General features: G+C 46.9%; 1 protein-coding gene across 1 annotated transcript in view; it reads left to right on the forward strand.

Annotated features, from left to right (window-relative positions):
- Nucleotides 1-22,095, forward strand: part of LOC147457460 (Tetratricopeptide repeat (TPR)-like superfamily protein) — a 170,472-nt gene that overhangs the window by 87,726 nt on the left and 60,651 nt on the right. Inside the window, exons 2-10 of the mRNA XM_086512342.1 lie at nucleotides 4,511-4,649; nucleotides 4,752-4,870; nucleotides 4,953-5,027; nucleotides 5,134-5,227; nucleotides 5,568-5,686; nucleotides 5,804-5,874; nucleotides 5,989-6,124; nucleotides 6,197-6,390; nucleotides 6,478-6,680. Coding sequence (XP_086368468.1) covers nucleotides 4,511-4,649; nucleotides 4,752-4,870; nucleotides 4,953-5,027; nucleotides 5,134-5,227; nucleotides 5,568-5,686; nucleotides 5,804-5,874; nucleotides 5,989-6,124; nucleotides 6,197-6,390; nucleotides 6,478-6,680 — 1,150 coding nt within the window. The remainder of the gene's footprint in view (nucleotides 1-4,510; nucleotides 4,650-4,751; nucleotides 4,871-4,952; nucleotides 5,028-5,133; nucleotides 5,228-5,567; nucleotides 5,687-5,803; nucleotides 5,875-5,988; nucleotides 6,125-6,196; nucleotides 6,391-6,477; nucleotides 6,681-22,095) is intronic.

Consider the following 22,095-nt stretch of genomic DNA (forward strand, 5'->3'; position numbering starts at 1 on the left):
TCTCTCCATAGATGGCACAAATGAGCTTGTCTTGCATGATGTTTGATATGTGCCGGGAATCAAGAAGAGTCTGCTTTCTGTTGGTCAGATGAATATGCATGGTTACAGCATCTTGTTTGAGAGAGGGTCATGGAAAATGACTGAAGGCTCAAGGCTGATTGTAAAGGGTACAAAGAAAGGGACACTTTATTGCATGCATGGAAAGGCCGTGTTGGGCAGGTTTATTGCATTGGCTGAAATTAACTCTCACATGGAGTTGTGGCACAAGAGGCTTGGCCATATGAGCCAAAAGGGTCTTTCTAAGCTTTGTACTTTGAACAAGCTTGATGCTAAAGGCACAAAGATTGACTTTTGTAATGAATGTCAATATGGCAAGCAAGTAAAGCGTTCTTATTACTCTGGTGTCTCTCGTAAATCTTGTGTGCTTGATCTTGTACATTCCAATGTATGTAGCATGCCTACTAAGTCTATGGGTGGTGCATGTTATTTTGTCTCCTTTGTTGATGATCATTCTAGGAAAATTTGGGTTTATTTGCTTAAGTCTAAGGATGAAGCCTTTGCTGCGTTTAAGAGATTTCATGCATTTGTGACCACCCAAACTGGTAGAAAGCTAAAATGCTTGCGTACAGACAATGGGGGGGAGTATACAAGTGCTGAATTTAACAAGTTTTGTGAAAATTTGTGCATTAAGAGGGAGCTTACTGTGCCATACAGCCCCTTTTCTAATGGTGTGGCTGAAAGATTCAATAGGACACTTTGTGAGAGAGTGAGATGCATGTTGTCCGCAGCTAATCTCTCTCATGGATTTTGGGAAGAAGCTTTGAAAACTGCAGTGCATATATGCGATCGATCCCCTCATATGTCTTTGAAAGGTGACATTCCTGAAGAGGTTTGGTCTGGCAAGCCTGCTTCATATGATCACTTCCGTATTTTTGGTTGCGAAGCTTTTGTGCATGTTAGACCTGAGTTGAGGAGGAAACTAGATGCAAAGTCCAGTAAAGGCCTCTTCATGGGATATGGTGAAGAAGGCGAAATGGGTTACAGGATTTGGTTACCTTAGCTCAAAAGGGTTGTACACAGCTGGGATGTTGTTTTTAATGAGGCACGGCTGCTTCAAAACAATTGTGCCTCAAAACATGACCATGAAAGGGTGAAATTTCAGCATGACCAGCCACCTGCTAGGCCTATTTTTGACCCTCAGGATGCACCACAAATGGCTGAAAATGTAGATGATCTAGTGGCGTTTGAACCACATGATGTTGGACAACAAATTGAGGTTCCTGAAAGGCATTTGCAGCCAAGAAAGAATGCTGAAAATGATGTACAGCAGCCCATTGTTGATGATTTTGTAGTGGCACCTGATCTAAACCCATTGCCGGATAATGTGGATCATTGGGTGAGGCGGTCTACTCGTCAAAGACGGCTTGTGAGTCGATATGACCCCTCTTTGCATTGCATTATGTTGACAGATGAGGGAGAGCCTCTTACGTATAGAGAGGCGAAGACATGTGAGCACAGCGACAAGTGGGAGCTTGCTATGCAGGAAGAGATTAAAGCTTTGCATGCTAATTATACTTGGGATTTGGTTGAATTGCCCAAAGGAAGGAAGGCTATTCCTAACAAATGGGTGTATAAAATCAAGACTGTTGATGCAAAACCCAAGTATAAGGCAAGGCTTGTGGCAAAGAGATATGTTCAAACCAAGGGCATAGACTTTCAGGAAGTGTTCTCTCCTGTTGTGAAGATGACCACTTTGTGTGTATTGTTTGCCATTGTGGCTGCTCTTGATTTGGAAATGGACCAAATGGATGTACATACCGCTTTCTTGCATGGTGATGTGGAAGAAGAGCTTTACATGAAGCAACCCGAGGGTTTTGTTATCCCTGGCAAGGAACATTTGGTATGTATGCTCAATAGAAGCTTGTATGGGCTGAAACAATCATGTAGACAATGGTACAAGAAGTTTGATCGGTTCATGCTTAAACATGGTTACAAAAGAAGCCATGCAGACCATTGTTTGTATACCAAACGTGATGAGGATGGCAGCCCTATCATTCTTGTGCTCTATGTAGACGATATGTTGATAGCTGCAAAGAAAAGAAGCACTGTTGATGCTCTCAAAGGGCAGTTGAAATCTGCATTTTCAATGAAAGACCTTGGGGCAGTTGAGCATATACTTGGAGTGCGTGTTACACGGCAAAGAGACAAGCGCCTATTGTATCTGTCGCAAGAAAAGTACATTGAAAAGGTGCTGGACAGATTTAACATGGCTGAAGCAAAGCCTCTTGGTGTGCCATTACAGCCATATGTTAAAATCTCCAAGGATGATTGTCCCAAGTCAAAGGAAGAAGCCAATGACATGCAAAGTGTGCCTTATGCTTCAACTTGTGGTTCACTTATGTATGCTATGGTTGCTACTAGGCCTGAGATAGCCCATGCAGTGGGAGTCGTGAGCCGGTTTATGGCTAATCCAGGCAGGTTGCATTGGGATGCAGTGAAGTCCATTATGAGGTACTTGAAAGGGACTAAAAACAAATGCCTCTGCTATGGTAAAGGACCAATGGAGTTGAAGGGATTTTGTGACTCTGACATGGCTGGTGATGTGGATACACGGAAATCCACAAGTGGCTATGTATTTACTCTTGTGGGAGGTGCTGTTTCATGGTGTTCTAGATTGCAAAAGATTGTTGCATTGTCTACGACAGAGGCTGAATATATTTCAGCCACTGAGGCTTCCAAAGAAGCTATTTGGTTAGCACGCCTATGCAGTGAGTTTGGTTTGCCTGCCAAGGCACCTATGCTTGGTTGTGATAGCCAGAGTGCCATATGTCTGGCAAAGAACGCCATGTTTCATGCACGCACAAAGCATATTGATGTGCGGTATCACTTCGTACGAGAAATGCTTGAGGATGGCCTTATTACATTGGTAAAGGTCCATACATCACAAAATCCAGCCGATGCTCTCATTAAGTGCTTACCCAAAGCACAACATCATCTATGCATAGAGATGGTGGGAGTCACGTAACTTAAAGGCGCCATTTATGCCTTTAAGTGGGAGGTTGTTGGGTTAAAGGCCTAAATAACCCCTTTTTGTACATTTTTATACTTTGTCCAGGTTCAAAGGTCACTTATAATAAAAGTGGGAAAACCCAAAACTCACTTATTGAGTTTTCCCCAAAACGTGAGCTCTCTCTCTCCCTCTTCTTCTGCTAGCGCTTCCTCTCCTGCTGCTCTTCGCCTCCCCTCTCTGCACACACACTGCACTTCCTCGCGTGCTCTTTCACTTGCACACACCGCCGCACGCTCATCAAAGATGCAGGCAGACCATTGGGCTTGTGTGTGTCCCTACGGGGAGTAGACGCACTTAGGCAAGCGCTGTATTGGCTGCCCACACAAAATTTCAGCATTCTGACGAAGTCTAGAGGCAATTTTCGGTCTAGAAGCACTCATGTGGGTACCTCCTACGCGAGTAGTTAACAACAGAAACTTCTGTAGATATAGTCGTTTACGGCTATAGATATGATGAATTTGAACCAGTAGGCCTATGAAACCATGCATCTCTATGCATCAAAAAAGTATTTGGGACATGAACAATGAATTCTGTTTGAGGCTCACGTGCTTGTATCAGTTCAGAAATTAATAAGAATCTCCTTCAAGGGGGGGGACCAGCCCATCCTCTTTTGGTCTCTAGTGCTGTCGATTTTCTACTTTGTTTTCTCAATTTTGTGTGGTGCAGAGTTCTATGAAAAATAGTAAGTAAGATTTACAGTTGTAAGAACACACTTCCGTTTTTGTGACATCATCCATTGTACTTTTTGAAGAGTCTCTTGGGGCCACTCTCAACAGTGCATCTAGATGCAGAGTCTTAGAGTTGGACCTTCTCTTTGTGATCGGCAAGCAATAAAGAAATATTGAAAGGGGCACCAATCTTTGGGGCCAGTGCATGTAAGAATGGAACTCCGTTGTTTCGTGTCGGCTCTCTCTCTCTCTCTCTCTCTCTCTCTCTCTCTCTCTCTCTCTCTCTCTCTCTCTCTCTCTTCAAGTTCAACTTAGTTGTTGGCAGTTTTCTTACGTGTGTTGCTGTAGATCTTTGGCTTGGAGTGTCTAAGCCTGATACATCTGAAATTTTTTTCTTTTGTATAATACTTGGACTATTCATTTGAATGGCCAAAGAGTGATACATATATGCTTGTTTCAGAGAGTACTATTATTACCAATGCTGAAGGCTGCAAATGTTAGAAAGCACGATCCATTATAAAGAAAAAGTCTTTGACTTTTCTGATTCAAATATATGGCTGTTCCCATTGCACTATCTTGGCATTTGGATTTGTTTTTATATTTGTTTGAGAGGGTAATCACACTAACCTTGACCTTGCAGTCATTTTAAGTATGATCCTTATATTCTATCAAGAAAATGCCTTTGTCTTTTCTAGTTCTTTTAAATGGCAGTTTCAATCGCTTGGAACTGCCAAAACCTAGGTTTTTAACTAAACTAATTGTTTCTTGGCAGGTTCTGAAGGCCTTAGTGCTAGAGAGGTTGGAAAAAGCAGAAGAAGCTCTTGCATTGTGTGAGCAAGCTAAAGCATCTGAACCAATTGATGATCTCACATTAAGTGCTCTACAAGTTGTGTATCATCGGCTAGGTCGTTGTAAGTGAAAGTGCCTACCAAAAAAGGGTCCCAATGTCTGTGTTAAGATGAACTTTTATTTAAAAATGTTCTGTTTTCTTTTGTGATGTGTGATCGTGTCAGCGGAACAAGCTACTCTTTGTTATGAGCTTGCATGCAGCAAAGCTCCACAAAACTTAGAGCTTATGATGGGTCTTTTCAACTGTCATGTTCGGGATTACTCTTTTTTAAAACAGCAACAGGTATCTGCTTGTTTTATGACAAGATTTACAACTATCTTTTGTGGTTTCTGTTAAGCATGCACATTAAAAACTATGATTTCAGGTTGCTCTGAAGATGCACAAGTTATTTGGAGAAGAACGCTTTCTTCTTTGGTCTGTATGTAGCATCCAGCTCCAGGTACCTCCTGTGAGTTCAGACTGTGTGTAGTGATAGTTTTAGGTCTCTGACATGCACATGGTAATCACAGGTTAAATTTTTGCCTGAAACTATTGGAAATTTTCAGGTCTCTTGTGCAAACAAGGATAAAACTTTGCTGTCTCTGGCTGAAGCATTGCTCAAGAAAAGATCAGAGAATCAGGGGTTTGAAGAGCTTGAAGGTACCATTTGAACGTCATTCTTTAGAATTAATCAGTCGTCATAGTAGGCTGCGCCTTGCCGTAAACTTTCAAAAGGTTCTTGGAGGTTTTGACATTTCAAAGTCACAATCAGGCTAATACCATCAATTTTTGTTCCCCCCCCCCCTCCCTGCCCCCCCCAAAAAAAAGAACAAAAGAAAAGAAAACAAAAACAAAAAAAAAAGGAAAACGAAGAAAACTCCTGCAAAACTTTCTCTTTTTGTATCTTGTGTTTTCAATTGGGAGGGGGGAAACTTTTTCCAACTCCTTTATAGCTTTCAGTGCATGTGATGTTTGAATTTGTTGTCACATTTATTTGCAGCACTGCGTGTCTACCTGGCGATACTGGAAGAAGCAAACAAGTATGATGCTGCATTAGCTCTTCTGTCAAGCAAGTCGGGAGATCTTTTTAGCATAAATTCTGAAAAACTGAAACTGGAGGTAAGTGTTAGCCAAGGGTGTTTGCAACCGAACAGCTCAAAGATGTTTTCTTCACTTTAGGAGGCTTCTAAATTTCTGGCGGACTCTTGCCTCTTTAATTTGTCCACAAGCTGCCAGGGTAAATTGCTTCTTTTGTCGCAACAATACGAGCTTGCTGCAAAAGTCCTGAAAGAGGTGTTGGAGATAAGGTGACAGAAATTTCTCCTCGCCTTTTTTCTCAACAGTGCATTTTCTCCTGTCAAAGTATTTCTTTCAAGTGGGGGGCAGGTTGATGAGCTTTTTTGTTGCTGCAACACCAACAGTCCTGACGATTGGGCTACATATTTACTGTATCTGGACGCAATTCTCGAGGTCCCAACTGGTGGTGCTGGCATCTTTGAAAATTCTAGTATTCAGAATAATTGCAAATCTTCAGTTTCTGGTGTGTCCAATGAAGAGGTATGAGACGTCAATTGTAATTGCGCTGTTATTTCGTTTTTGCTCGTCATGATTTTTCACGCTTTTTGGCAGGCTGAGAACCGATTACAAGTTGCAAAAGCTTTTGTTGAAAGCTTACAAGACAAAGATCAGCGTGAGCTGAGAAGGGGACCTTTTCTAGCAATTGTTGAGATTGAAAGAAGGCGCTTTCTTTTGCAACTTGGAGGGCAAAATGTTGAGACCTTTGCAGATCACTTACAAGCTTCTGTTGTAAATTATTTCAGAAGGCACACTATTTCTTTTGAGTTGCTGCAAATTGCCAGGTTATTTCTGTAGGAAGACTGCCCATCTGATTGTGTTTGCGTTTGGAGCAGGTTCGGCAATTTAGTAAGCTTTGCATCAGATGTCCAAGGCTATCTGAACCTTATCCAGCAATGTTGTTGTGATGGTTTCCTTGAGCGACTTCATCTGGCCTGCAATGAAGCTCAAGGAGAATCTTCTGTAATGATTTTGCGAAGAAGAATAAGCTTGTTTCAGGTGCAGATGCAGTTGAGTTTCCAAGCAACTCCTGACAGAGGTGCAATGACTAACTCCTGCTGTGTTGAAAGGATTCGGGCCGACATATAATTGGTGTAAAGAGAGAGGCTATTCATCTCCTAATAAGGATGCAAGTTACAAGACTAAAGGGATAATCAATATGCAAGTCTTGTTAGTAGCCAGAGGGTTAGGGAATGAGCTATATCAGGGTTGTTTCAAAGACAGTATTCACTTGTGGTGTAAGATGCACAATCACAAAGGAGCAAACCTGAGGGATCGGCAGAATTGTCAACCTTTTTCATCTACCTGTGTGTTTGGTTCATTTCTTCCCTCTGGATTCTTTACTTGGGTTTTTTCGTTTTTTCTCCTCTTTTTTTTTTGGGGGAGGTGGGGGGAAACGTCGTTCTGTTAAACTTACCAGGAACATGTGTTCCTTGTTTACTTAGAACTAGCTCCATTAGTGTTAGTCCCTCGCCGGATCCGTCCTGCACACATGACATGACACAAGCCTAACTCACACCTAGACACACATAGTGAGCGGACATAAGGCTCACCTCCCAGCCATAGAACTCACCCCCAAGCCTGGGAGCCTCCAACTAAGAGGGCTAGGCTCTGCCACAAGGGCCGAGTGTCCCATACCACCGAACCCACACCAGTACGATTGTGCGGGCAGAGCTGCCATGGGCCTAGAGTCCAAGTGTGGTGATCACACAAGATGTCTCACAAATGAGGCTCAAGTCCTATTTATAGGACTTCATAACTAAAGGGCATGTTCACATTGGCTGGACATAACTGCTAGTGCCCATCCTGATGTCTGAGGATGTAACACTTCCCCCCTTATTTTTAACTGACTCCCAAGTGGCTTGGGGACGATGCTTCCACTTGATCAAATATTTGGGGTACGAAGACTTGCGCGACTTACCGACCCTTTGATCAAGAACCGATTCTAGTTGAAGTCGAATATAACCGGTGGTGTCTTCTAAGTTCGGGACTTGCTCAGGAGGAATTACTAAGTCATCCTGCCCCAACCGTTCTTTTAAACAGCTCACATGGAACACAGATTGAACAACAATGCTTCGAGGTAGGTTCAACTTATAGGAAATCCCACTTATATCTTTGTTCTATGAAATGGACCACAATAACGAGAAGATAATTCGAGCATTGGCCAATTTGGATCGTTTCGGAATCCTACGGTGTCGCATAACAATATAAAATATACTTGGATAAATAAAATTTATCACCTAATACTAAAGTTTATATATATATATATATATATATATATATATATAGAGAGAGAGAGAGAGAGAGAGAGAGAGAGAGAGAGAGAGAGAGAGAGAGAGAGAGAGAGAGAGAGAGAGAGAGAGAGAGAGAGAGAGAGAAAGAAAGAAAGAAAGAAAGATTTTTAACGTTTATGTCAGGCCGAAATCGGCCTATGAGACTAATCAAATGTACATGGTGTGTATGTCATCCGTCTATCGGAAAGACAAATGAAACAAAACTGATACAAAACTGAACTGAATGTAGGTAGTGGGGTATCTGAGGAGGGATGGAGCTCTATCTCTAGGGGTATATGCATGTCTATATGCTCAAGGTAGTACAATCATGAGAATGCATCAAGCTATCTAGCTCCGTCCTGTACTAATGGGGGGATGTAAGATGTGGTACATGGGCGGGTCTGGTGCCAAGGCTACCCGGATGAAAGCTATCGGGTCGGCCCTCATCTGGGCCACTCGCTCCTCAGTGGCACGGCGCTCCCGGGCTCGGATCTCCTCGATCTGTCGGTGGTGGGAGCTCGCACCCCTGTAGCCTGTGACTCGTGGTCGTCGTCTAGCTCGGTTCACCTCCGCCTGTGGGAGTGTCACTCCCCTCTGAGTGTCTGGTGAGGGAGGGGCGGCAATCCTCTGAAAGAAGTCTGCGAGCTGCGACTGTCTCCCCTCTGTCTGTGTAGCTATGTGTGGCTGTAGTAGTGTGTCCCGATGTCTCTGTATCTCTAGTAAGAACCGTCCGAGCTGTCTCTGATCTCGAGAGTCCATGATCTCTCGGAGAGTGGGCTGTCCTCTGAATAAGGCCTCATACCTGCCTCTGATCTCAGTGTATGCTCTGCATCTACATACAAAGTGCTCCTCACTCTCCACCTCCTCTGGGTAGGCTCTGCAGACTCGCTCCTCCCTGGGAACACCAGTATGTCTCCCGATCTCAATCTCTAACCTGTGTGAAGCCACTCTCAGCTGACCAATCGCCACCCGTGAGCTATGTGGCATATATGTGTCCATGTAGCGTGGTCTCTGTATGAACCCCCCAGACAATATGGTGAGAAACTGGTCTCTGTAATCTGACATCCTCGTCCCCAAGCCAGGTGACTCCCAGACTCTCCTAGTGTATAGCTGCCACAGATCCTGTCTCAGTACCAAGTTCCTCTCACTGCGAGAGAGGTGAACATATGGTGAGTGGGGGTCGTACTGGAATGGTGGTAGGCTCTCCATGTCAAGACCGTGTCCCTCAAACCATGCTCTCTCATGCCCATTCTCTGATAGCTGTATAGCTGCCTCAAATGCTCTACGAGTAAGTCTGTCAGGAGGTAGCTCTTTCATCCTCTGGATGAAGCAGACTGTCTGGAATAGTGCCTCTACCACCATAGGTGGTGTGGCGAGCTCGGCTCTAATAATGTCATGTGGCACTGTCTTCTTGCTGCGGAGCAAGCGTGAGATCATACATACCTGTGGCCTCTCAAGCTGTGTCCACTGGTTAGCTGTCAATCCTGGTGCCCATACTGCCGCCGAGTACATCAAGGCCGGGGTGACTAAGGTGTCGAAAAGACACCCCTTCGTGCGGGGTTCCTAAAATGAAATGAAATGTTATATTAACGTCTTTAAAAGGCCATAGTGACCTATGAGACCAGAAAGTTACAAGGTGGTGGATCTGATACAAAGTCAGAGTAACAAAATAACCTAATCAACAGTACAAAACAAAGATATATATTATGGGATTCTAGATAGGTCGATGTGAGCTAAGCCGAAAAACTGAGCAAGAATGGACGGCTAGTTGGGATAACTGAATCACAAAAGATCTAGCATCGGTCGTTGGCGGATCTCATCAATTTCCTCCATGGTTAGTAGTCTGACCGGGCGTTGTGCATGCCTGGCCAGCGTGCTCTGAATCTTTTGACGTAGCCTTAGTCGATGCTGTATAGTCCTGCGCAGTCGTGGGCGCCTGGATTTCCCCAGTTCAATCGCTCGGTCAATCAATGTGCCTCTGGTGTGAGATGGGGGGGGGGGAGCTCTGGTGTGGGAGTGGCTCTTGTGGCTGTCCCGTGTCTGCTCTGAAGAAGTCTGTAATCCGTCTTTGAGACTGGTTAGCCTCGCCATTCATCAGGCTCTCTCTGTGTCTGCGCAGCTCGAGCAAGAACTGACCCAGGCATCTTTGATCTTTGTATCCCATTACTCTTGAGAGTGGTCCAAAACCCTCTCTGAACAAGCAATGGAAGCGGCCTCGTATCTCGTAGTAGACGGGGCAGCGGTATGTATAATGCAGCTTTGTCTCAGGTTCCATGTCACACAAGGGGCATGTCCTGGCCTCTGCTGGTACTCCGCTATATCTCCCGGTTTCAATCCGCAGCTGGTGAGACGATGTGCGTAACTGGCCAATAGCACACCGTATTCCATGAGACAGGTGGGTATCCATGTATCTGGGTCTCATCACAAAACCATCTTCTATAAGCTGGAGAAGGTGGTCTCTGTAGAAAGCCATCTTCGTGCCCAGTTCTTGTGCTGGTTGTATCCATGTCCTCCTGGTGTCTAGCTGGGTCAGGTCTTGGCGAATGAGCTTGGTGATCTCTGACTGTGTAAAGAATGAGAGATGGTGCGTCCAATGCATACTGGAATGGTGGCAGCGTGTCTATGCTGAACCCATGCGCCTGAAACCATGATGTCATCTCCCCATACCAGCATGTTGTATCTCCTTGTATGGCTAACTGTCGGGAGGACTCAAGTGCTATGCGAGCGTATCTGTCTCTGGGAAGTTCCCATGTGCGGTTTATGAAGGAGACTGATCTGGTGAGCGCCTCTACCACTAGTGGGGGGGGCGCCAGCTCTGCACGAATAATGGCCCGTGGTACTGATGCCTTGGCTCTAATGAGCCGCGAGATCATAGAGACGAGAGGCTTCTCCATGTTCCCCCATCCGTCTGTGCGACCCGTCCTCCCGTGGTGATCCAATGAAGGTCCCCATATCTCAGCCCCATAGAGCAATGCTGAGGCCACCAAGGTGTCAAAAGAGCCAGAGCTTCGTCCGGGGTTCCTGAAACTGAACCTGCGAACACATCCTCTCCAATGCTGCGTGGGCTCTAGTCAGTCTGGTCTTTGCTGCTCTTCTGAGTGAGAATGTGGGTCCAGTAAAAACCACTCCAAGGTAAGTGTAAGCGTCTGTGTACTCCACAGTCTCTTGCCCGTATGTGAATGTAGGTGCTGATCTCTTGATCCATTGTGGGGTGGTATTAAACACCATAACCTTGGTTTTACCAAGGTTGACAGACAAACCACTTTCGTGGGCAAACGTATGTAGAGCATCCAATTGGCGTTGCATTCCCTCTGGGGATTCGGAGATCAACACAATATCGTCCGCATATATCAAAAGTGGAATCCATGTCCCGGCCAACTGTGCACCTTTATCCCCGTCCTTGTCTATGTAGTCAGAAACCTCATCCACATACATACCGAAAAGAGTAGGAGAGAGTAGGCAACCCTGCTTCACCCCAATAGTGGAGTGAACCGGTATTGAGAGTCCCTCCGGGGTGCGTACATGCCCTACTACTGATCTGTATAATGCCACGATCTCCCAAATGAGCTCTGTGGGTACTCCCATTTCCTGAAATCTGCGCATCAGTCTAGCTTTGGGTACCGTGTCGAAAGCTTTGCGGAAGTCCACAAAGCTGCAATAGATCCGTCTCCCATGAGATCTGCCTTCCTCGATGATGGCCCTGAGTGTTAGGATATGGTCAAGAGTAGAGAAGCCTCTCCTGAATCCTGCCTGCCCAGTTGCACGCATTCCTTCCCTCTTGGCCCATCTACTTAGCTGTTGCTCAAGAATGGATGCATACAAACGTGCCAGTGTGTGCCCGATCGTAATAGTGCGATAATTCCCAGGCTCCATGGGGTCTCCTGATTTGAAGATAGGTACTATCGTAGATAGGCTCCAGGTGTTCGGTAGGCCCTCACACATGGCACGGTTAAACATAACTGCTAGAAGCTCTGCTAGTAGGTCTTTGGCATGCATGAAATGCTCAGCTAGTAGGCCCTCATGATCATATGCTCTCCCAGTCTTCATCCTGTCAATAGCTTTCTTCACCATCTCAATGGTGAAAAAGACACATGTATGTGGGCATGGGTCGGGGGGGTTGGGGAGGGGCGGCTGTTTAGGTACTGTGTACAAAGATGATGCGTACTGACCACAGGTCTCTGTGGAGGAAATAGCAAAGGGGGGGGGGAGGGGGGGCTCATGAAAGAGCTGCCACGCCTCACGCAAGTCTTGACTCATGAATAGCTGATATAGATCCTGCTCGAGTCGGGCCAAAAGAGCCCTCTTCTTCTGCCGCACCAGGCGTCCAAAGTCCATCTGTGACTGTCTGTGAGTCACGTCCCCCAACAGCACCTCCCTCTGAAGTCTGGCTCTAGTCTGGCGGCACTCCTCATCGTACCAGCTGTTCTGAGGCATGCTCCCTGATCGGCGGCTCTGCTCAGGCTGGGTGTATGGGTATGCTTCTGCTATTGCCTCATGTAATGTCTGTGTCAGTGTAGTAGTTAACTCCTCCAGAGGTCGCCCCGGGTCCTCAGTGCATAGGTGTCTGTAGATTCCGTCCATGTATACAGAGTCCGTCTCCCTTGTGAATGTGTAGCGAGTAGGGGGTGCTACTCGTGGCTTGTGTGCTACGCTGAATTGGAAAGAGATGGTCATTGATACCAGAGCATGATCCACCGCCACCCAGACCGGTCTGGGCCCAACTGTGAGATCCTGGATACTAGAAATGAGATTCGGTTGTGCCATGACATTGTCCACCGTGCTGGCTCCATGTCTGTGTGGGAAGCATGTAAAACTTCCTGCAGCAGGAAATATCTGTAGGCCGTTCAAGATGGCCAATCCATGTGCAGTGCCCATGTCTATCAGGTGTCGCCCATACTCAGTATATTCCTTATCGTGTGATAGTCTGGAAAGGCCCGTATCTGCCACATCTATCTCTCTTAGCATCTCCTCTGAAGTATCATAAAACACTGCCTGGTGATGGGCAGTCCTAGCATTGAAGTCCCCGAGGATGATAATGTCACTGTCTCTAGAGAACTCCCATATGTCGTCATCTAAAATAGAGAAAGGGGATTGTCCCCTAGGTGGTGCATAAACTGATGTACTTGGGGGAAAGTAACAAATAGCTAGATAGAGGTATCTGCCTGTCTCTGCTTTCAGTCTCACCCACATGTACCTGGCCTGCACGTCCCTGCGGGCTATATGTATCAGTGGCTGCAGATCCTCTCTAAATAACACTGCCACTCCTCCCAAGCCCTGCCCTCTGTGCTCTGAGCGTGTCTCCTGTCTGTAGGCTGTCTCCCACCTATATCCAGTGATGTGAGACATGGATTGCCCCGGGGCCTGGTGTGTCTCAGAGTAGAAAATGATGTCTCTTCCAGTAAAGCTATCCTCAAAAGCGTGAGCACCCAGATCAAGACGCATAGATCCATTGCAATTCGAGGCAGCTACTTTGAGTGTGGTCCCATAAGTCTCGCACCGTCATGTGGAGCGTCGCTCCAGTATTACTACTTTTCCGTCTCGGTAGAAAGCGATCTTGCCTTTCCCCCTTGCCGCTCTAATCTCCGGCATTACTTCCTGCATATGAGCGATCTGCGAGAGGGTGAGATCGTCCCCGAGAAAGATGCCAGTCTCCTTAAGAGTTGGTCTTTTCTTCAAGAAAGACTTCTTTGCTTCCATAGAGGGAAAACGGAGGATGAGTGCTCTTTCTTTTGAGGTTTCTCCACCGCCTCCATTTTTCTTTATGTTGCCCACTCTCCATGCCCTTGTGTGTGTCGGCTCATGAATCCCCATCAGGGCCGTGAGTTCTATTACCTCTTCGTCCACATTGCCTTTGTCTTTAAGACCGCAAATTCTCACATGTAAAGCGCGCACTCTTCTCCTCTGCTCCTCCTCTAGTGTCTGGTTAATGATGTTGTTGGGTGTGGATTTGGGCGTTATCTCCTTCTCTTTCCCTTTCTTGGCCACCTTGATCCATTTCTCGGCATTGTCCGCCTTCTGTTGGGTTTTGGTAAGAACATCCACCCAAGAAGTCGTCATTTCTTTGTGCTGTTCTTCTCCCTCTTTGATGGCCCGTACTTGTTTCTTGATCGTGTTGATTTCTTCAATTACTGAGGGTTGCAGTTTGCCCTCTTCTAGTGTGTTTCTTGATCGGGCTTCGTCGAGTTCTTTCTTGAGTGACGCGATCTCTTCCTCTTGGGTTGTCACTCGGTCTTCCGGCGTGCTTATCTTGCTCTCTTGGATCAGCACACGTCCTTCGAGAATGTTTATTGTGCCCCAGAGATTGCGGTTCAACTTGGTGATGGTCTCCGTCATTTCCTCTTTGCATTTTCGAATGGCATTCTCTAGGGTGTCGGCTTTATCGTTTGTCTTCCTCATGCTTGATCGCTGTCCGCAAGGGTGGGTTAGATGCACATATGCACCCACACTAGTAGCGGTCCCGGCGAGTGGTAGAGCGGAGGTGGTACGGCCCGGGGGTGAAAACGTTAGTTACGAGAGAGAGATAGGGGGGGGGAGGGGGGGGTGGGGGGTGGGACTAAGTATGGTAGATAGAGTAGGGGGAACGGGGGGGGGGGCTTCGTGATAGACAGAGGGGGGGAAGGGGGGGGGGGGGGGGGGGGGGGGGGGGGGGGGGGGGGGGGGGGGGGGGGGGGGGGGGGGGGGGGGGGGGGGGGGGGGGGGGGGGGGGGGGGGGGGGGGGGGGGGGGGGGGGGGGGGGGGGGGGGGGGGGGGGGGGGGGGGGGGGGGGGGGGGGGGGGGGGGGGGGGGGGGGGGGGGGGGGGGGGGGGGGGGGGGGGGGGGGGGGGGGGGGGGGGGGGGGGGGGGGGGGGGGGGGGGGGGGGGGGGGGGGGGGGGGGGGGGGGGGGGGGGGGGGGGGGGGGGGGGGGGGGGGGGGGGGGGGAGGGGGGGGGGGGAGGGGGGGGGGGTTCGCGATAGACAGGGGGGGGGGGGGGGGGGGGGGGGGGGGGAGGGGGGGGGGGGGGCGGGGATAGGACTGAAGAGAGGGGGAGGGGGGGGTGGGGGGGGGGGGGGTGGAGCAGCGATAGGCGATAGAGAGAGTTGAGGGGGAGGGGGGGGGGCGAAAGTTTGAAAATTTTAAAAGGGGGGGGGGGCGGGGGGGCGATAGGGGGGAGAGGGGGGGGGGGGGGGGGGGCGATAGAGTGACAGAGGGTGAGAGGAGAGGGGGAGGGGGGGGGGAAAGGGGGGGGGAGGGGGGGGGGGGGGGGGTGAGTGGGAGAGTAGTGGGAGGGAGGGGGATAGCGAGTAGGGTGGGGGGGGGAGGAGATAGACGAAGAGTGAAGGGAGGGGGTCGAAAGTTTGAAAAATTTTAAAAGGTGGGGGGAGGGGGGGGGGGGGGGAGTTGGTGGGCCGGTGAGTGGGGTGGTAAGTTATCACCTAAAGGACACGTAAAACTATTAAAAACTAAAAAGGCTGAAAAATAAACCTGCGATAGATAGGGGAGGGTGGCGGGAGGGGCGATAGACAGCAGGGAGGGCACGCGAAGGCAGGAGAGAGAGAGATAGAGAGAGAGATGAGAGGAGAGAGAGAGAGAGCGAGAGAGAGAGAGAGAGAGAGGGGGGGGGGGGGGGGTGGGGTGGGGGGGGTGGAGTAGCGCGAGAGAGAGTGCGGGGGCAGCAGGGCAGCGCGAGGGGCAGCAGGGGTCCTGGGGGAAAGAGAGATAGAGAAAAAGATCGACACAATACTGGGGACCAGAAGATGATCCCCACCCCCCTCCCCCCAAAGTAAAAGTATCTCTAATTACTGAGAGAAGTCTATTAATAAAATTTAATCACCTAATACTAAAAGTTAGACACTATATATATATATTATATATATATAAATATATAAATAGAGAGAGAGGAGAGAGAGAGAGAGAGAGAGAGAGATAGAGAGAGAAGAAGATAGAGAGAGAGAGAGAGAGAGAAGAATCGACACAGTACTGGGGACCATAAGATGATCCCCCCCCCCCCCCCCCCCCCCCCCCCCCCCCCCCCCCCCCTCTCCCATAAAAGTATCTCTATTACCACGGTCATTCTAGAATAAGACTTGATGATTCTTGGAAGCCTCAACTTCCTATTCCTAGGGACGAACCCTATTCCAAGGAACAACTCTTCCCTATTTCGTATCCTTGAAAACCAAGTTCTCGCCTCTGGATCTCACCCTCTAGACTCAAGGCATGGCATCCCTGCAACCCTTTTCCGACTCTATTTTAAGAGTCCTCTTCCTGCAGATCAACTCTGCTTTTACGGACGCGAAGTCCTTTCTTGGGAGTCAAGTTCCCGATCCCAACTCAAGAGTTTACCACTCTCAGATCCGTGGATCTGCTAGCCAAGTTCAGGCATGAAACCCTTGGAGCTGATGTGGCTCTAGTTCTTCAGAGCACTTTTCTCCTACAGAGGCTTCTGCCTTCTTCTACTCCTACTGCCTCGCGAAGAGGAAGTACGCTTGCAAACAAATACTCAGAGATCATAACATGAATAACATTACCTTCGAGGTCTCGATGCTCGAAACGCAACTCGGTTCTCGAAAAGCAACTCCGCAAAAGAGATCTCGTTGCAGAGAATCCTCTTTTCCAATCCTACACACGAAAGAGGTGTGCTCTTGGGTTCATTCTCGTAAATCAGTGCCGTCGGTGACGTTTATGGGCTGAAAGCAGAGAAAAAGCAACTCCCTGTCGTGATGGAAACGCTTTCCGTAGGCACTTCTTCACGATGAAACTCGCCTACTTGGTCTCGGCGAGATCTGGTACATTCGGGGCAGCCATGGGCATCTCCGGCGGCATCAACTTCATGGCTGAAGTCTGCAGCAGCAGGTTCTTTCTGCCAGCACGGGCTTCTCTGTGAGATTGAGTTTGTGAGAGGGGTTCGCTTTTATTGCTCTTTGCAGTCGGCGGAAATAGAGGCAACCTTGCCGGCAGGAATAGAGGAGGAAGAGGGGCACCAGAGAGGGGGAGAGAGAGAGAGAGCACTGGTGTTCTGCCAAAAAGAGAGAGAGAAGGATCGTGGGCTGCCAAGAAAGAGAGCGCTGATTTTTTTTGGTTTATTTTAGTTGAGGGCTGCCTATTTATTAAGTGGCCAGCCGGCCTTTAAAACAAAAAAAGTCTGAACTTGCCCAAAAATTCAATAAAACCTCATAAGCTGAAAACAATGCATACACAGCATTTCCCAAGCGTCCTTTGGAAGCAACCACATGCACATATGCAATGCAAACATAGACTTTCTCGCGGGGAAACACCTGCTTTTCTGAAAGGCAACCTGCTTTCTCAGAAAGCAACTATATGTTTCCTCAACCCTAGTCCTTTCCTACCAAACTTATGGTACAATCTCCTTCGTGATGCTCTATGTCACCCATCCTATGACGCATCAGAAATGTCTGTTCCCAGGTGGTCGAATAATTCTTTCCGATGCTCCCTGTCACCCATCCGATGTGACGCATCAAAAATACCCGTTCTTGGTGGCTTTACAGATATTGCCATTCACAGTGCTTCCGTCATACTCTAAATGACGGACTAGAAATGTCTGCACTCGAATGTCTTCAATGAGAAAAACTTTCACTTAAAATTCCAATAATTTATTTAGAACTAGTGTCCCAAGCGAGAAAACCCTCTCACTTATAAATCCTTGTGTGAGAAAGGTATGGAACTATCTCGTCGTAGCGTTCAAATACGTGAAAACTTTAGGACAAAAAGCTTTCAACTATAGTGAAATTGGACGTAGTCTTAAAAAGAAAAAAAGGCTAGCAATCTCAAGTATTGATTGCCCTTGTAGTAAAACTGCCTTTTCTTCTTACGTAAATGGAGCTTTGGGTCATGTAGTTACTGCTGATTGTTCTATTCTTCTTGGAGTCTTTCTGTGTTGGAATTAGGGTTGCAGAGAAATGCACACGGCTAGGGGAAGACAAAGGAAGCTCAAGGCACACAATAGAGAGTGTGTTACTTAGTGTGCAATGGAAAGATAGATAGCCCTAGAGTGATGGGCGTATATACAATGCTTGAGGGAAAAAACCTCCTAAAGAGGGAACAAATGCCCCGACGGTCCTAGTGTGTTCACACACATCACTACCTCATGTATATGGTACAAATCCCCCCTGGAGTGATGCGGTGAACGAGAGTTGGGACATGAGTAAAGAGAAGTGCCATGCCTTGAGGAGATGATCAGTCCACAAAGGGGAGTAGGCCCAAAGCTTTGCGGGAAGCTTCAAGCTTCTCACGAGACAATGCCTTTGTGAAAAGATCTACAAGGTTGTCCTGTGTTGGCACATAAGCCAAGCTGATCTCCCCTGCTGAGAGTCTTTCCCTGACATAGTGGTAATGCACCTCAATGTGCTTTGTGCGAGCATGAAAAACTGGGTTCCTCGCAATTGCCAATGTGCTCTGACTGTCAGTGTAGATAGTGTTGGCAGTGTCCTGTCCAACAACCAAATCAGCCATAAGGCGTCTGAGCCATACACACTCAACCGTAGTTGTGAAGACTGCCCTGTACTCAGCCTCACAACTCGAAGTGGCCACAGTAGGTTGCTTCTTGCTCAACCATGATATACATGAACTGCCAAGCATGAAACAAAAACCACTTGTGGACACTCGCGTGTCAAAACAACCAGCCCAATCTGAGTCCGAAAAAGCATGTAAGTGTGGCGGCAATGATCCCCCCTTGGGATAAAACAAGCCAAGATGTAAAGTGCCACTAAGGTAGCGGAAAATCCTCTTGACAACCTGCCAATGCTTAGACCCTGGGCTATGCATAAATCTGCTGACCTGTGAGACTGCAAACTGAATATCCGGCCTCAAGTTGCATACATAAATGAGGCAGCCAACAGCAGTTTGGTAAAGAGTGACATCAGCAGGATCACCAGCATCATGTAGACTCAACTTCAAACCTGTTTCCATGGGAGTGGCAATAGGTTTGCAATCCTCAAGTCCAAACTTACATAGCAATGTCTCTATGTAACTTTTTTGACACAAGGCAATACCACCATCACACTGCTTAAACTGTATACCCAAGTAATGATGCAATAGTCCCAAATCTTTCATCTTGAAAGTAGCATTCAAATCAACCTTAAATTCAGCAATACGTCTCTCATTTGGTCCAGTGATCAGCAAATCATCTACATAAAGAATGACAATGAGAAGTACATCACCCTCACGCTTTGCATACAATGTGCGTTCTGTTGGACTGTTACGAAAGCCTTCTTTGACCAAATGAGTGTCAGCTTTCTCATACCAAGCACGAGGAGATTGCTTCAACCCATAGAAAGCCTTGTCGCATTTGCACACTTTGTCCTCTTGTTCTTTCTTGAGAAAACCGCGAGGCTGCGTTACATAAACTTCCTCAAATATGTCACCATTCAAGAAAGCAGTAACAATGCATATAGAAAACGCACAGTAGTCATACGACAAGTGGGAGCAAAAGTCTCTTCATAATCTATGCCTTTTTGCTGTGCATAACCCTTTGCAACAAGTCGAGCCTTATGGCGATCTATCTCACCATCCGGCTTGTGTTTCAACAAGTCGAGCCTTATTCTGATTGTATGGCAGCCATCCAATTTTCTGAATTTTGTGCTTCATCAAAAGACAGAGGTTCCTCAACATCATGTAAGCTAGACACAGCCAAAGCATAACAATCTGATGCATAAGATGCATGGCGAGAGCCTGAACGAGTACGACTAGACAAAGTTGATCCAATTTATTGTCACGCAAAGTGTGCACCAACCATTTTGGCATACCTCTAGCCTGCTCATTTTCAGCCCTTTCCTCATCAAGTACATCATGTACATCTGAATCTTCCACAAACACTACATCCCGTGAAACCAGAATACGCTTTGTTTGCAGATGATACAACCTGTAACCTTTGCTTTCAGCAGTATAACTAATAAAATTACATTTGACAACCTTATCATCCAATTTTCTGCGCTGCACTTGTGGCACTAAACCATAAGGTAAACAGCCAGAAACACGCATGTGTTCAATAGATGGCTTTCTATCATGCCATGCTTCATATGGAGTCATAGACTGCAACGCTTTCGTAGGACACCTGTTGAGTACATAAGTGGCACACATGACAACCTCGAGCCAAAACGAATGTGGTAAAGCTTGACTCTTGACCATACATCTTGCCATTTCCGTAAGAGACCTGTTTTTCCTCTCAGCAACACCATTTTGCTGAGGCGTATACGGCACTTTACATTGGTGTTTTATCACACGACTAGCCAGAAATGCTATAAATTCATGAGACATATACTCCCCCCTTGATCGGAATGCAGAGTGCCCATAGTACATTTCGATACATTTTCAGCCATAGCCAGAAATTGTTTGAAGCACATGAAAACTTCAGACTTCGCTTTAAGTGGAAATACCCATGCATGCCTGGAGTAATCATCAATGAAAGTCACGAAGTACAGGTAATTGCCCAAGGACGGAGTTTGTATGGGCCCACAAACATCACTATGCACAAGCTGCGACCTGCATGTGGCCCCAATTGAACCATCCTTTGGAAACTTAGAACGCTGCATTTTACGCAAAATACAGCCTTCACAAACATGTTTGATAGCTGCTTCAAGAGGCGGCAAAGAAGCAACCATATCAGATTTTTGCAAACGCAACAAACTGGCAAAATTGAAATGACCAAAACGTGCATGCCGAAGTTTTGCATTTGAAATAACCCTTGAATCAGCAACTGCATTTGCAAAGTTTTGTCCACACTTGTCATATAAATTGAGCTTATACAACCCACGACACAAACGCCCAAATGCAACAATTTCATCACCAAAACTGAGATCATGAACTGAACATCTGTCATCCTCAAATTCGACTACAAGTCCAAGTCTAGCAAGTGCAGATATAGACAAAAGATTCTTCTTGATCCCAAGTAAATAAAGTGCATCAACAAGTGTGAAAGAACTACCATTTGCAGCAGTAAGCACAATCTTTCCAACTCCCTGAACTGGATAAGAGGCATTGTTAGCACAAGTGACTGAATTCCCATGAGGGACAGACTTGAGAGAGGTGAATAATTCACGATGTGAGGTAATGTGCTTTGTAGTACCACTATCGAAATACCACACATGTGAATCTGGAGCAACTGACATCGATGCATCATGGACATCAGGATTGTAAGTTGACTCTGCACTAAAAACCCATTCTACATCAACGTCAACATCACAGTCTCCTTTCACAGAAGACTCAAGAATGGCTGCATTGGTAGTGGAACTAGCATTTGCAGTGAAACCACTCTCTTTCTTCTTCGCCTCTTTGGTCTTCAACCTAGGACAGTGCTTGATCAAGTGATCATTAGCTTTATAATAATGGCAACGCATCTTTTTTTGCCCTTATCACCAGAATTTCCAGACGAATTGCTGCCAGCAGAAGCATTAGGAACAGAATGTTTGCCACTCGTAGCAGAACCATAAGAAGTGGTTGCATTGCTGTTACCACCCTTTCTTTGAGAAGCAATAAAAGCTTGTTCAACTGCATGCTACCTAGTCCTGTTTTTTCTGGCAAGTGACTCTTGCAACAGCAATGTGCATAATGCATTAAACTTGACAACTTCAGGATTTCCTTGGGTCATAAGTCTCTAAGTACTAGCAAAAGTTTGGTAAGAATCTGGTAAGGCATCAAGAACGGTCTGCACAAGGGAGCTGTCTGAAATGACTTCACCTGCAGAAATAAGTTGCTCATTGTTATCCTTGACACCCGCAAGGAAAGTGTCCATATCATCTTCCTGATTCATAATCTTCGACTCCAGCTCTTTACGCAGCAAAGCAATTTTAGTCTCATTGCGACTTGCATGAAGACCAGCCAAAATATCCCAGGCTTGTTTTGCAGATTTTGCTGAACGAAATGTGAGGAACAATGGTGCGCTTCACAGACAACGCAATGAATGCATGAGCCTGGGCATCCTTTACATCTCAACGAGATTGTTCTCCCGTAGGTAAAACAACTCTAATGGCAAATTCTTGCAACAAGACATGCAACATCCTCAATATCGCCTACATCCTCAGAACCAAGAGGTACATCAATGTCTTGCGCAATATTCTAGACGCCCTTTGACACAAGAACATGTTGCATCATGTAAGCCCACATAGGGTAATTGTCCCCATACAATTTGTTCTCAGCAACAAACATCTTGAACACAGCTGTTTTGTTGTCGACCATGGTAAATGTTGCAC

Source organism: Adiantum capillus-veneris, chromosome 5 (genome assembly GCF_014529385.1).
Source record: "Adiantum capillus-veneris isolate H3 chromosome 5, ASM1452938v2, whole genome shotgun sequence".
NCBI classification, from domain to species: domain Eukaryota; kingdom Viridiplantae; phylum Streptophyta; class Polypodiopsida; order Polypodiales; family Pteridaceae; genus Adiantum; species Adiantum capillus-veneris.